Source organism: Microcaecilia unicolor, chromosome 2 (assembly GCF_901765095.1).
Source record: "Microcaecilia unicolor chromosome 2, aMicUni1.1, whole genome shotgun sequence".
Taxonomy (NCBI): Eukaryota; Metazoa; Chordata; class Amphibia; order Gymnophiona; family Siphonopidae; genus Microcaecilia; species Microcaecilia unicolor.
Window position 1 is genome coordinate 174,307,291 of NC_044032.1, and position 15,482 is coordinate 174,322,772.

The following is a 15,482-nucleotide window of genomic DNA, read 5'->3' on the forward strand; positions in this document are numbered from 1 at the left end:
ATGCCTTTGTATTGCTCCATGGTGCGACTGCACCTTGAATATTATGTGCAATTCTGGTCGCCGCGTCTCTAAAAAGATATAGTGGAATTAGAAAAGGTACAGAGAAGGGCGACAAAAATGATAAAGGCAATGGGACGACTTCCCTATGAGGAAAGGCCGAAACAGTTTGGGCTCTTCAGCTTGGAGAAAAGACAGCTGAGGGGAGATATGATAGAGGTATATAAAATACTAAGTGGAGTGGAACGGGTAGACATGAATCACTTGTTTACGCTGTCCAAAAATACTAGGATTAGGGGGTACGCAATGAAGCTACAAATTAGTAAATTTAAAACAAATTGTAGAAAATATTTCTTCACAACGTGTAATTAAACTCTGGAATTCGTTGCCAGAGAGTGTGGTAAAAGCATTTAGCTTAGCAGGGTTTAAAAAAGGGTTGGATAGCTTCCCAAAAGACAAGTCCATAAGCCATTATTAAAATGGACTTGGGGAAAATCCACTGCTTATTTCTGGGATAAGCAGCATAAAATGTATTATACTGTTGTTGGATCTTGCTAGTACTTGTGACCTTGATTTGCCACTATTGGAAACAGGATAATGGGCTTGATGGACCTTTGGGTTGTCCCAGTATGGCAACACTTATGTACTTATGACACTGTAGTAATGGAGTTCAAGTGCTTCCTTTTATCAGTGCTGGCTTGCTTGCATTTAACTAGCTCTTTGTCTGGAGTAACGCAAGACCCTTCTGCTCACATCTGCAGGTGTTCAAAAAAGTGGCTGTGCTATGGCTTGGATACCTCCAGCCTCTGCCCTTTGTCAACTGGATTCTTAGGTCAAGGAAGCCTTGTTGGAAGACTTTTCCAAGACCAACTTCTTTTTGGCATACAAATGCTCTCTGATTGAGATGATCTCTTCATGGTCTCTAAGTCTGAGCGGTGCTTGCAGTCATTTTGGTCACGTTTAGGACAAAGGCACCAGTGGCGTAGCCAGTTTTGGGTAGACCTGAGCCCAAAGTGGGTGTGCACAAAATTTTCTCTGCCCCGCCCTACCACCACCTTAAAATATATATACTTTAGCTAATGAAGATCCCCAAGCTCTGTCAGCTGAAGACTTGCTCTGAAGGTGGCCAGAACTCTCTTTTACCAAGCTTGTCAGGCAGCAGCAATGACCCTAAGCCACTGATGCCAGCACTCAACACATGCTTAGATGTCGATGGCTCAAGGATGCTGTTGCCAACTGCTGAGCTTGGACTGGTGTTATACCTGGTTGGGCTCAGGTCAGAAAATAAAGAAGGGCCCCCCCTCCCCAATTCCCTCTCCTCTCTGCCTCCCCTCCGATTTCCCACCTGCCATTACTATCACACCAACAGACCCTCACCAAATACAGAACAAGGGATCACAAATTAGAAATAAAAATACTTAGACAAAAATTGAATGGGAACCCCAAGAATTTAAACTTAGCATTATTGCAACATTGGAGACATAAAACAGAAATGCATTTCCTTTTCTACTGAACACAGTACAAAGGCATTTGCTATGCACATTTCCAAAAGCTAACATATTCCATTTAAAACATTCAAAATAAAATTCTTTCTTTCTACCTTTTGTTTGGACATTTTTTTTCTTATCTTGCTGGTTCCAGTTTCTCTTTTCTGCTCTCCTGTCTATCGTCTGCTAATTCTCTTTCAAGTGACTGCAGTGCATTTGGGTTTTTTTTTCCTCTCTCCTGTGTGTCCCCTCACTACACCTGCCTCATATTGATCATTCCTTTTTAGCACTTTTCTGCTTCTCTCTCACCCTTGTTCTTCTCCTTTTTACTTTTCAACTACCTATAAAATTTCCATCTTCTTCTTTCACCCGCTAGCTCTCCCATTCCTCATCTCACTCCTTCCCCAGTCCTAAATTCTCTTTCATCTTTAATCTACTCCCCATTACCATATTTCTACCCTCTGTAATCACTGTCTTTTCATTCATTTTCTTGCCACCCCCTCCTGGCCTCTCCCACAGGGTTCCACCATTCCCATCGTCTTCCTCCCTCCACCCTTCTAGCCCAACATCTGATCTCTCTTCCTCCCCTCCCCACTCCACCCCACCCTTGTAGCCTGACATTTCCCTGTTCTTTCTTTCTTCCCTTCTGCCGTCTCCCCCACGGCCAGGATTTCCCCCTCTTTCTCCCCTCTCCACCTCCTGTATACCTCTCCCTCCCTCTCAACCACCCCCTTGTCCAGTATCTATCCCTCTCATTCCCACTGTCCACCATCTCTCTCTCTCCCCCTCCCATGCAGCATCTCTCCCTTTCTCCCTTCTACCATCATGTCCAACATTTCTCCGTTTCCTCCACCCCAATGTCTAACCTTTCTTCCTCGCTCCCCATGTACCATTTCTCCCTCCTCTCCACCCCTATGTTCAACATTTTTCCCTCTCTTGCCACCTATCCCTCCATGCAGCATGTCTCCCTCCCCTCCACCTCCTATGCAAGATTTCTCCCTTTCTTACCCCTCTACTGCATCTCTCCCTTCTTCCCCCCCCCCCCCCCACTGTGCAGCATTTTTCCCCTGTCTTCCCGCATCCCATTTAGCATCTTTCACCCCCTTCCCTTCTTTTCCCTATCCCACCCACATCTCTCCCTCTCGTATTTTATGGATTGCCGGCAGTGGCAGTGTTTTTGACATGCTTCCTGCTGCTTAAGGACCTCCTTGCAGCTGCTAAGAACTAATCCAGAAGCTTCTTTGCCACATGCTGACTGGTAAGAATTTGGAAGTTGCAGCAGAAGAGAGGCTTCTAGGTTAGCGCTTAGTGGCTGCAAGGAGGTCATTGAACGGCAGGCAGTGTGTGGGAATCGCTGCTGCCCACCCCCACCCTTGGCTGTTCCTCTGCAAGGCATGGGAGGCATTTGCTCCCTCATTCTATAATTTTGTGCACATGGTTTTGCAGTTAGTGTTGAATTCTATAAATAGTGCTCAAAAATAGGTGCTGGAAAAGATCAGTGCTAAGCACCACTCTATAAAGGACACACAAACTTTATAAAATAGTGCTTAGTGCCAATTCCAAAACTTAAGTCTGATGAAACCTTGTGTTAGTCCTGGCATTATTCTATAACTCTGCGTGCAACTTTTTAGGATTCCCCTGACCCGCCCATGCCTCTTTCATAGCCACACCCCCTTTTGTGATTTAGACACCCAGCATTATAGAATATCACGCAGCCAGATATGCATGCAAATTCTGATCGGTGCCAATTAACATCAGTAATTGATTGTTAACATCCAGTTATTGATGGTTAACAGCTCAATAGCCAGATCAGTTGTGCACGTATCGTAGAAGCATGCCCAAATTTGGGCTCTGTTATCTTTTTTGAGGAAGTGCGGTATATCAAGCTACTAAATCATATGTAGGATCTAGGGGCTAGTGCACAAAATTGTTTGTGCAGGTTATAGAATAGTGGTAGTTAATTGCCTAATTAAGTGCAAATTGACAATAACCTATAATCAGTGATTATTAGAGTTTAATTGACCCTAATTTAGAGTTATATGCTTAACTGCACTTAGGCACTATTCTATAATGTTAGTGCCTAAATTCTATAGCGTGTAACTGCAAGAGAGGCGTGGCTGGGGGAGGGCTGTGCCAAGAACTTATGCTCTAAGCTTTTAGTATACTATCAGTTACATGCGAATATTTACACCTGCCATAGATCTAGCATACGTGCTTGCACCTAAAGTTACGCGTGTACCTGTGGACTTAAGCTGGTATTCTATAACGGCAGTTAAGTGTTTTAATTGAAGGCCATTAGAGAATTTGCACTTAGCACACACCTTCTAGGTGGCTTGCTTTTGTCGCCTGTACAGAATTACCCCCTTCGTGCGTATGTACAAATTCTGGAATTTTCTGCTACATCTTGAAAGCCTCACTTGGGCAACAAGAGAATTATTATAAGAGACTCGAGAACAAAGTATGTGAGAGAGCAGAAAATATAAAACTGAAGAAAGAGAAAGTGGATGGGATTTGTTATACCGCCTTTCTGTGGTTACAATCAAAGCAATTTACATATTATATACAGGTTCTTATTTTCTACGTGTGCCAATGGAGGGTTCAGTAACTTGCCCAGAGTCACAAGGAACTGCAGTGGGAATCGAACCCAGTTCCACTGGTTCTCAGGCCAGTGTACTTTACCATTAGGCTACTCCTCCACTCCAGAGCTGAGGAGACCACTGTGTGTACTCAAAACTTTGCACTAAGGTTCTGAACTGTAGGAGAGCAGTTCTGCTTGGAGCCATCAGACGACATAATGTGCATATGTGCCTGACTCAATCTTCCTTCTTGACGGAAAAAGTATGTATTTCCCTTTATACCTTCAGATGTATTTGCCGGCACTGTAAGCAGGCCTGCAGCTAAAACTATTTCTAGTGGCTTCCAATGGAGCAGGAGGTGATGTGAACTTCAGAGTCAAAATAGTTGGGGATAATCCTGGTACATCTGGTGTGATGCTGTGTGGGAGTGCTCTACTCTGCACTATAGAATCAAACAAATCACATTTAAGTACATTTACTATACTGCCTTTGCCAGGGATGAATTAATAAAACAGAATTTTTTCCCTTCAAGTTCCAACTAATTTAATTCAGCTTGAATTTATGTGGTCTAAACAAATTTTCCCTGACACAGCTTCATTAGCAAAATTGAGTGGTTCTCTGGTGTACAGCAGGATGCACACTTTTTTTTGAAGGCAGCTTATAGGCAGATGTGGTAAGAGTTGGCTATTGATGCTTTTATTAAATCTGAGAAACTGCACTCCTTCACGCAGAATCATATAAAGCAGACACACATTGCTAATCCCATTGACAGTATGTAATTTTTTTTTTACCAGCCAATGCTTATTGGAAGAAGTGAAGGGTCATATCTTTTTAAGCAAGCATGCTGTGAATAAAATCTCTCATATTGCTCTCATTACAGACAGAACGCAGCTTCACTGAAGAAGAGGAAGAAAAGCTTCAAACAGCATTTTCATTGGAGAAAAATGACCTTCAGCTGCTGCTTGAGACAATAGCTTTTATTTTAGAGCAGGTACTGTTGTATGGCTGCACAGCTGGTATCCTTCACAACACCATCCAGCCCTCCCTCACGCCTCATAAGAAAGCCCAAAGAGAGTTTGCAGGCCCCTTTAATGGGAAAGAAAATTGTGTTGATTGCAGATACCTGGGCAGGTTTTAGTTTAGAGTATTTATCTTCCATGCTTTTTACAAAGGAGATGATCCACTTGTGTCCCACAGAATTCTGCTCATATTCAGAACATTTTAGACATGCCCTCTGTGCTTTGTGGGAACTTGGTCTAGTGGTGCTTTGGAGACACTGAGAAAGTTTTGTTCGTGCTAGAAAATTAGCAGTGGGAAATATTTCCAGGTTTGTCAGCTCATAAAACAAAATGTGATAAAAGGAAGATTAGTACAGCAGTGAAAAACAATTATCTTAGTACAAAGAAGTGTCATAGGTTATTTTCTTTGTATAATATGCTCACTGTTGGGCATTTCTGTTTAGTGATTTCTTTCTAAGCTGAGTCAGTAATAGCTCATTTAAAGAGATGCCATCATATCTTTTAGCTTTTTGCCTACTGTCCATGAATACTGCTTATGCGCTGTTCCTGTGACCTAATAGGCATGCAGAAAACCTAGGTAAGATTCCCAGGCAGGGGATTTTGCTTCTTGGGCCAACCTGGGCTGGGAATTCTGTGGAGGAAGCTCTCAGAACCTGGGGGAGATAAGGGGAAGTCTTGGTCATTTCTAGAGGCCAGTCTTCATGTCCTTGTGACTGTGATTGAGAGAACCATGGTCTGTAGCCCCTGGCTGAGGACAGACATGACAGATTGGACTAGGTTGGGAGAGGGGAAGAAACCATCCAAAGGGAGTGGGGGGGGGGGGGGAAACCCCTGCTAATCTCAAATTGCAGCTGGTGTTATGGAGTTGAACGCTTCCGTCTCTTCTTGTGTTCTGACGGAAGTGTGCAGTGGTACTGCTTTGTCAAGTAGGACTTTCAGGAAGGTTGTGCTGTGTGTGACTCCAAGTTGGTGCATTCTTGCAGTCTCTCCATGACAGCCTTGTCTGCTCGGCAATTTACCATTTGAAAAAGAAAACCATTTAAGCTGTTGTGAGCACAGCATATTCCAATTATATTCTGCATCACTTCACACCTCTGCCAGGACGCCAGCTGGTTAGGTTGGGGGCATGTTGGATGCCCATGCGATTTTCCTGTGTTCAGCAAGTGGCAGTATAACTCATGAACAAGACTAAACCCACTACATTGGGCTCAATACAAAGTAGTAATATAATAAATTACTGTTATGACAAGACAAGTTACAAAGACAGGGTAGTAAATATTTAAAGAGCATAACTTCTAATGAAACACACTTGTAATAAAAGGAGTTAAGGGTGTTTGATGAAAAGGACCTAGGAATAAAATGAACATAGAGAAGAACAGAACCAAGAAATGGATGACAGGCTTGTGTATTAGGTGTGGGGAGCAGGGAGGAACTGTTTTCTTATCTTAAACTTAGAATATATTTAGGTGTGCCCTGAAGTGGAGAAAGCAGTCTCGCCAAATGCGGGCTAATGCTTTACAAACTGGTACCTTACCATTTTTTTTAATGTGTCCTTGTAAATACATATGAATCACAATGTTAAATACGAACACATTGATTCTCCCTTACGTCCAGAGTCACCACACCTCTCATGTACCCCACTCTATTTTTCTCTCATTCCCAGGTCTATTAGTTGACCCATTAGTTTTTAGTACATCTGACTGAGGGTTCTCTGTGGGCTGATGGCCACTGTAGCAAAATATGGCTTGTTTCTTGTGCCTTTTACCCTCATCACTGAAAAAGGGATCCCTCCTACATTCTGACCTTCAGTCCCTAGCTCTCATTGCTTGGATGTTGAGAATTAGATGTGGACTCCTTGAACTTACTGGAGAGTGTTTGCTTACTTCTGGAAGAGATTCCATTATGAGATCTTATAGATTCAAATGGAAGAGATTTGCTGTCTGTTATGAGGGCAAGGCCCTAGATTCCCTTTTCCTGCCCAACGAAAAACTGCTTGAATACTTTCTACATCTGTCAGTCAGGTCTAAAAACCAAATCCATAAGGGTTCACCTTAGTGGAGTTGTAGCTTATCACAATGTAAAAAGGTAAAACCATCTGCTCAGCCTTTAGCTGTTTGTCTCATAGAAACATAGAAATACGATGGCAGATAAAGGCCAAATGGCCTATCCAGTCTGCCTATGAGGGCTTCTACTAAAACCTGTCACCAAGCCCCCAGTAGTGTCATGAGATCTCAAGTGAGACCTTACCCAGCTGATGAAAGCTCCCGTTGAGACCCTTGATAACTGCCACCTGAAGTACCTGACCTTGAAGGTCTTATTTTTGGTGGTGGCCAGTATGCTTCAGGCTTTAGTAGCTATCTACCTTACAGGAAGTTTTACAACAACAGAGTGGTTTTACACACGCATCCCATGTTCTTTCCTAAGGTAGTATTGGAGTTCCGTCTTAGCCAGTCAATTGTTCTGCCAACCTTTTTGTCAAAGTCACATGCCCGTTATGGTGAAAGCATACTGCACATTTTGTACTGCAAAAGAGCCATGGCCTTCTGTGTGGAGTGGACTAAATCCCGTAGACAGTCTACCTGACTTTCTTTTGACCCAAACAGGATAGGGACAGCCATCGGTAAATACACTTTATCTAGTTGGCTAGCAGATTGCATATCATTTACTTATGCCGAAGCCGGGCTGATTCTGGAAGATCATGTCATGGATCACAATGTCTGAACCATAGCAGCGTTAGCAGCCACTTGAGGTCAGCCTCAATAGAGGAGATTTGCAGGACTGCAGTGTAGTTCACATGCTCACATCTCACTTCTGTTTAGAACAAGATTCCCAATGCAACAGCTGTTTTTTTTCACTGGCCTTCAGAATTTATTTGAGGTCTAGGATCCTGCCTCAGTTGCAGCCTCTTTTCTTTTAAGGCAACCTGGTAGCTAGGGATTCCCATAGGTAACAATATTACAGCTTGTAAGATCGTAATGTTTACTCCCTATTGGAGTTGAATTCTATTAGCTATTGCATCGGACTGAACTGGTCCCACACAGTGATGGTGGGCAGGAAGGCACATGCATGTACAGTGAGCCACTTCCAAATGCTTCTAGAAAGGACACTGTGGTGTTTCCATGCTGGGCTAAGTCGGATGATGTCATCAGTAAGAATATTCATCCTGCTGTCCTCTTAAAACATCTGCTACAGGTGAATAACTTTGCTTTCTCACAGCTGCTTTCCTCATTCTTGCTGCCATTAGATTCCCCCAACCCCAAATCTGTTGTTTACTTCCTCTCTAGCAAATTTAGCTTGATCATTGCAGCAACAGCCCTGAGCTGAGTGCTGTGCAATGAAGGCTGCTTCTGGAACCCCACAATCATGAGTGTGGCCCTTCTGCAATGAACCACCTCAGCAAGGAAAAAATTGGAGACCTTCTGCATGATAGTGCAAAGGGTTGCTGCTGAACATTAGGACTGGTCTGTATTTCGTATTTTAAAATGGGTTATTTAATTTTGTATATTAAACTATATTAAGTAGCTCACTAATATATGCGTACATGCTGCAGGATTACAGAAACCAGACCCTTGAATATGAGAGAACTATCTATTGTCAGACAGAATGTTGGGCTTGATTGGCCTTGGTCTAAGTCAGCATAGCAGATCTGCTAGTTCTTCTGCTTAATGTTTTCAGTTGTAATAAATATCTGAGAAAAATGTCCTTTTTTTTAAATACTGTAATCATAAAGCTAGAATTGAATGTTTTGGGAACAGAAGTTTATGACTTTGGGGCTAATTTTCAAAGCATATGGACGTCTCAAAATGGCAAAAAAATCCTGTCCATCTTCCAAAATAACCAAATTACGATTTTGAAACAGCAGAATTTGGACATCTTACATTACAGGTTATCCAAATAGTAAGGGGGCACCCTGTGGGCGTGTTTTGGGCAGGACTAGGGAGGGCCCAAAATTACAACAGCAATAAATGAAAAGGAAGAAACATCCAAGTCTAAAAAGGACACTTATTTAAACCTGTTTCTGTTATGTCCGGCTACAAAAAGGTGCTCTGATTGAGCAGCTTGACCACTGGAGGGATTAAGGCATGACCTCCAGTGGTTGCTGTCCCCCTCCTTCTCCCCAGAAAGTGAAACTGGAAAGGAATATTAGGCTCTCTGACAGCATCATGTATTATGGGCATTCTGAACCAAGCAGAAAGCAGGTCTGAGTAATATTTTAGTGGTCAGCGCAGGGGACCCAGGTTCAATTCCCACTTCAGCTCTTTTTTTTTTACCTTTAAAATTTTTAATTCCTCCAGAAACAGACATATACCTACTGTACATAGATTGACACCTTCAAGCCTGAAGGCTATTGATGTGTGTACAGTAGGTATTTTCCCTGTTCCAGGAGGGCTCGGCATTTAAAATAAGACTTGTAGGGGAATGTGAACCTGGGTGCCCTGGTTTACAGTCTGCTGCACTGATCACTAGGGTGCTGCTCTGCAAGGGTGTCTGTGTGGCCAATTCTGTAAAATGTTTCCAGCCAGATGCCCTTATCCCTGGATTTTTGGCGTTCATAATTTGGATGTTTCAGTTTGTAAAATGGCTGTTCATTGTGGACGTTCGCATATATTCTCAAACAAAAACCCCCCAACATATTACCTGTTCTAAAATGGCTGTGAGATGGACATTTTTTTCTGGATGTTATGAGCAGGACATCCCAATTTTGACTTGATATCCTTTAGAAAATGCCCCTGTATATACTTAGAAATGCAATGAAATATATTTAAAAAGGTAATGAAATTGGTTTCTTTTATTTATTTATTTTTGTTTAAATAGGCAGTCTATCAAAATGTGAAACCGCTGGTTCTGCAGCAGCAGCTGGAGAACATTCATCTGAATACAGATAAGGCCGAGGCCTTTTCTAGCCTATGGGCTGTATCAGGGCAAGAAACTGTGGAGAAGATCAGGCAGAGGATTTTGGCCCCCAAGAAGGTACTGTAGCAATTTCTCCATATTTATACATACTAGAGCCTAATAGCATTCAAGGATAAAACTTAAGAGATTATTTTAATAAATGAGATAGGATTCGCCTAGGAAAAGCTTGTGATGTTTCTTGGATATGAAGGGCTTATTTCCAAAACCCGCTAGGTGCATATTAGTTGCATTGGACTTAGAGGGTTTTGGAAATAAACCCTTCATATGTTTCTCATGTTATCGGTCACAAAATAGCAGTTAATGAGTTACTGTTTTCAAACTGCCTGTCTCCTCTTTGTTCTTCTGGTCTTGGGCACACACATGCAGAGATACACCAACCCACCCACTCACGCCCAGATGCAGAAAACCTAACAAGCTAGCAATGTGGTTTTTACACTGGTTCTAGCCGGTTTAGCGAGTACAGAGTACAACCAGACATACAGAAAAGGATTCTGCAAGCTTTTTTCCTGTCATGGTAGCAGCTAACGAAAATCGTATGCAAAGGTATTATAATAAGCTAATTACTATTCAAATGTCACGCAAAGCGATGCACAGCCATTTTCCGAACGATACACACAAGCAGCCCCTATGTTTGCCATGGAAAATTTAATGGAAGGTCTGTAGATGTCGCTCCTGACAGTTCTTTATAGCAAGTACTCCACAGCTGCCTCCTCTGCCACTCCTGCAAGAGGAGAAGGACCCGCAGGAAGAAACAAGACGCGCCGGAGCAACCCTGCTGGCACTTTCAGCTGTCAAGAAATAAAAAAAATACCCTTTCAAATAACAAACCAGGCTACAGGCTCTTCAGTGGGCTGGACAGGGGAAGTTTGCGAGCTCCTGCCTGAAAGGGCCATCATCAGCACTTAAAAGTTGCTCCAGTATTCAGCACTTTAGCACTAAAAGCTGCTTACACTTCCAGTATTCGGGGTCTAACCCCCCACCCAACTTCTGCAGGCTGGAGAGTGTAACCCAAGTGCATGACCCTGTATTTCTTAGTATTAAATCTTAGTTGCCAATTATTGGACCATTCCTCAAGCTGCGCTAGATCCTTCCTCATGTCATCCACACCCTCTGGGGTATCTACCCTATTACAGTTTGGTGTCATCCACAAAGAGACAAACCTTACCAGACAGTCCTTCCACAATATCACTCGCAAAAATGTTAAAAAGGGCCAGCCCGAGGACTGATCCCTATGGTACACCATTGATAGCATCCCTTTGCTCAAAGCAAGCTTCATTTACCACTACCCTCTGTCTCCTTTCATTTAACCAGTTTTAACCCAGTGTGACGAAGCAGTGGGTTTCTGAGCCTGAAAACTGTATTAATTATTTCATAAAGTGTGTTTCTCCTAATTGGCCAAAAGATGGCGCTTTTTTGAGTTTTAAAGCTGTTGCATAAAAAGACTTTCTCTCTTCAGTTTCAGCGTATGGAAAGGCAATTTGCAGTACCATTGAGCAGCTACTTTCAAAATTGAAGCCTCGGGCTCTGATTTGGCCCTTGATTTTAAATCTAGCCTGAAGGTACTGGATTTTCCCAAGTCTCAGCCAGGGAATGGAGAGAGGAAGATATCTTTACTGAGACCCTGTGAGCAGTTATATGTTATAACCTGTAAGCAGCTATATTTCCTGACCCCCCCCCCCCCCCCCTTGGGTACTACCCTGGTAGTAAACAAATGTTTAGATAGGTTTATAATTGATCCATATTCAGTTATTTAATTTATTGACTTTGCTGTCCTGGACTGATTTTAAGAATCCTGGTTCATGTTTTTGGTCTGTAGGTGTTTTGTGGGAACTGTGGGACCCCTGGAGTGTGGCCCCAGTGTCCTAGAAATCACCAGGGAATAACCTGAGAGTGGGAGACTAGCCTAGAGGCAAGCGGGACCCAGTCAGTAGGAGGAGGGTGCTAGTATAGAGCATGTGCCCAGGTGCAGGCGGGCCTGAGCAGTGCTGGGGCAGACCCTCCAGGTGGCTGCAGGGTAACCCCAGGCAGATACTAGACATTTCATGACACCCACTCAGTCACTTTAGTTCCTATACCGAGGGCACTCAGTTTATTTATCAGTCACCTGTGTGGAACCGTGTCAAGAGGATTTGCTAAAATCCAAGTATACCATATCTAGCACCCCTCCCATGTCCAACTGTTTGTGTTTGGTCTCCGTGATGGGGTGTACGTCCCATCATAGAGAGATGAGGACCCCCCAGCCTGGCAAAAGTTCTTGGAATAGATGGTGTAAGACAGTTACCTGGATCTGAAATTAGGCCCAGGACCCTTTCTTATGATAAAGGGAAGACCTGGGACCCCTGTGTGGGAGCTAGTAGCGAGTCAGGGTACCTATATGGGAGGTGCCCTGGGGGGGGGGGGGGGAGGGATTAACCCTTTCTGGATTTAATTTGTATATTTCCCTGAACACTAAAAGTAAATGGAGAATACCCATTTGCTGTCATTGGAACATGTAGCATTTGCATGTGATCTGCATAGGCAGACAGACTAGGGAATTGTGGAGGAATTAAAGACTCACCCTAACCTCAAGTGAAGAGACCAACATGGGACCTTGGGGTGAGTAGGATTGCAGTTCTGGAGTTCATTCTCCCTGTTGCCTGGAGAGAATACTAAACTACTCGTGGATGGAGCATTTGTGGGATTCTTACCTTGTTTGAGGTTTACCTTCTTGTTTTGGAGTTTCGGGCCCAGGATTTGTGGACCTACTTTTTTACTCTGGATTATTGTATTGCTAGAGAGCTGGATACTTGATCCACGCCTTTGGGTGAATGGTGCAGAGAGCTGGATATCATGGCACACACGTGCCCTCCAGTGCCTTCTGGATACCAGGAGCTGGACTAATTTATTTTTGACTGTGTTTAACAGTAAAAGTATTGGATGAAAATATGAAAACTAGGATTGGTGATGGATTAGCATGAAAGTATGCAACCTGCATTTCGTGGCCTGGGAATTGCTTTCATTCCTAGTTCGGTACTGCTTGCTTTGATGGATTTTTTGAAATCTTGGGCAATATTTTTTTACAGCTGTATTTTAGAAATTTTATGTCAGCAGCAATAGTCTTCAAGACTACAGCTCAGCTGAAAGAGCTGTGATCCCTTAACACTATTTGGCTCTAATGTGTCGGGAAATGGCTGTTGAATTCACTTCTCTTCATGGGTGTTGGCAACTTCTAGAGCCAGAGAAATGTATAACACCAAAATAAGTGTAATAAGAACATTCCTTCTTACTGTTGAAGCTAATATGCTGTTGATTGAGCACATCCTCTGATAAGACTTTATTTGAAGCACAGAGTTATCTATGACCCTCCCTTCCCTACTAAAATGTTGTTGGTTATTGCTGCCTACATTATTTGCCTATATTTCAGAAAATATGACTTGTGACCATACGCTTCATTGTTCAGTCACTGTGATTTTACCAGGAAAGCTGAAAAACTCTTGGTTTTTCAGGATAAACTGGAATCTACCCCTCTCTTTATTCTCTCAAAATTAGTATCTGATCAGTAGAGCACCCTGCTTCAAGTTAGGTTTTCTGAAATTTGACAGTGAGGATGCATACTCATTGATAGTAAATTGAGAACACACAGTAGGATTGGCAACATGAATGAGGCAGCTCAATTCAGGGATGTATTGGTTAAAAGATGAAGTTGAAAAGTACACACAGTTTGACACTTTAGTCCATTTCTTCTTCCTCTCTTGGCAGACTGGGGCTTTTCTTTGTGAGTTTCAGTATCTCTTGAGTGACATATGTCAGAAAGTCTGCTGAAACTCAAGCAGATCTTGTCTTCAAGACCTCAGCAGGGAGGAGAGAGAAGCTTCAATCATGCCAGGCTGTTGTATTTTCAGGTGGCCAGGCATGGCCCGGCCTCCCTGCTGTCCTGTCATTTAGCCTAGCACTGGGTTACCTCGTTTTCATGTGGCATGACTTGGCTACCCTGTTGCTGCATCCATCAGGCCACCAAACTTTAAATTGGTGGGGCTTAGCCTTCCTGCATTCACTGGGGCCTCCAATCAACTGTCTGTCTAACTGAATGCCTGTGCATGTACAAGCACACATTCGTGTAAATCAGAGTGTTCTCAACCCAGTCCTCGAGACGCACCCAGACAGTCAGGTTTTCCCACAATGAATATATACAAGATGGATTTGCATGCACTATCTACATTGCATTTAGAGCTATCTCATGTAGAGAGACAGACAAACAGATGTACAAAGTCTCAACAACGGCCACCGCCTTGTTTGTTCCATAAGAAAGGAGTATATTAAATGTAAATATAAAAATTAGGGTCGCATATCGATTAAAATTTTTAAGCACATGATCCAAATAGGCACCATCTCCCTTCCCTCCCCTCTCCTCTTCTTCCCTACATGGGCACCATATTCTCCTTTCCCTTCCCCTCTATACGATAGGCACCATCTCCTCCCCTCCGTTCCCTTCTATGGGCACCATCTCATCCCCTCCCTTCCCTTCTCTTTCCTCCCCTCCCATCTCCCTTCCATCCCCTATTTCCAGCATCTGTTCTTCTGTTTCCTCTTTTTTCCCTGCCCCCCCCCCCCCCCCCCCCCCATGGTCCACATCTTTTTTCTGCTTCCTCTTTCTCCTGCAACCCCCGCTGTGGTCCACATCTTTCTCTCTCTCTCTCTTTGTCCTCCTTTTTTTCTGCGTGCACCTTCTAGCCAGCACCCTTCTTACCTCTCCCGGCACAGCAGCGGTCCCCCCTCTCCTCTGCTGCTCCTTCTACCTGCCCCTTACTGCTGCAGTGAAAATAGTGCTGCTTCTCACTCAGCCCAAAGCGTCCCTCTGTAACAGGAAGTTCTGAGGCGGAACTTCCTGTTTCAGAGAGACACTTCGGGTTGGGAGAGAAGCGGCACTGTTTTCACTACAGCAGTGAGGGGCAGGGAGAAGGAGCATGCAAAGAAGAGGGGAGGGGGGCTGCTGGAGTGCCATGCCAGGAGAGGTAAGAATAGGTACTGCTGGTGGGGAGACAACGATGGCATTAATGTATTAAAAATTTTAACGCAAGTTAAACATTTAACGTGTTAAATGTACAGCCCTAATAAAAATAAACTCCTGCTTAATGCAGATGTGCCTGAAACATCTCTATGTACGTTTAGTCCAATTTTGGAAACCATAAGTTATGATGGGGTCCTTTATTGTTCAGTTATTTGCACAGAGAAAGATAAAGTTGGTTCCAGCTGGCTAGGATTTACTCCCACTTTTTTTGTAAACAGATGATGGAACAATGCATCCAGCTACAAATTAAATTTTCTGAAACGCCTTACAAAAGAATGGATGCTGCATGCAAAACAATACCATAATTCTTTTAGAGGTGAGGATTCAGGATAATGTGGTTTATTCTTGAAATCAAAATTATCTGCTTTTAACTCAGATTCTGCACTTTCATAATTTCCTATAGTACATGGGAAAGATTCAGTAGATATTTAAAAAGCTGCAG

The 15,482-nt window shown here is 43.2% G+C and overlaps 1 protein-coding gene across 2 annotated transcripts in view; it reads left to right on the forward strand.

Annotated features, from left to right (window-relative positions):
* COMMD10 (COMM domain containing 10) overlaps positions 1-15,482 on the forward strand; it is a 340,599-nt gene that overhangs the window by 29,162 nt on the left and 295,955 nt on the right. For both annotated transcript variants that reach the window (XM_030193511.1, XM_030193512.1), the window contains exons 3-4: positions 4,941-5,051; positions 9,895-10,050. In XM_030193511.1, coding sequence (XP_030049371.1) covers positions 4,941-5,051; positions 9,895-10,050 — 267 coding nt within the window. The remainder of the gene's footprint in view (positions 1-4,940; positions 5,052-9,894; positions 10,051-15,482) is intronic.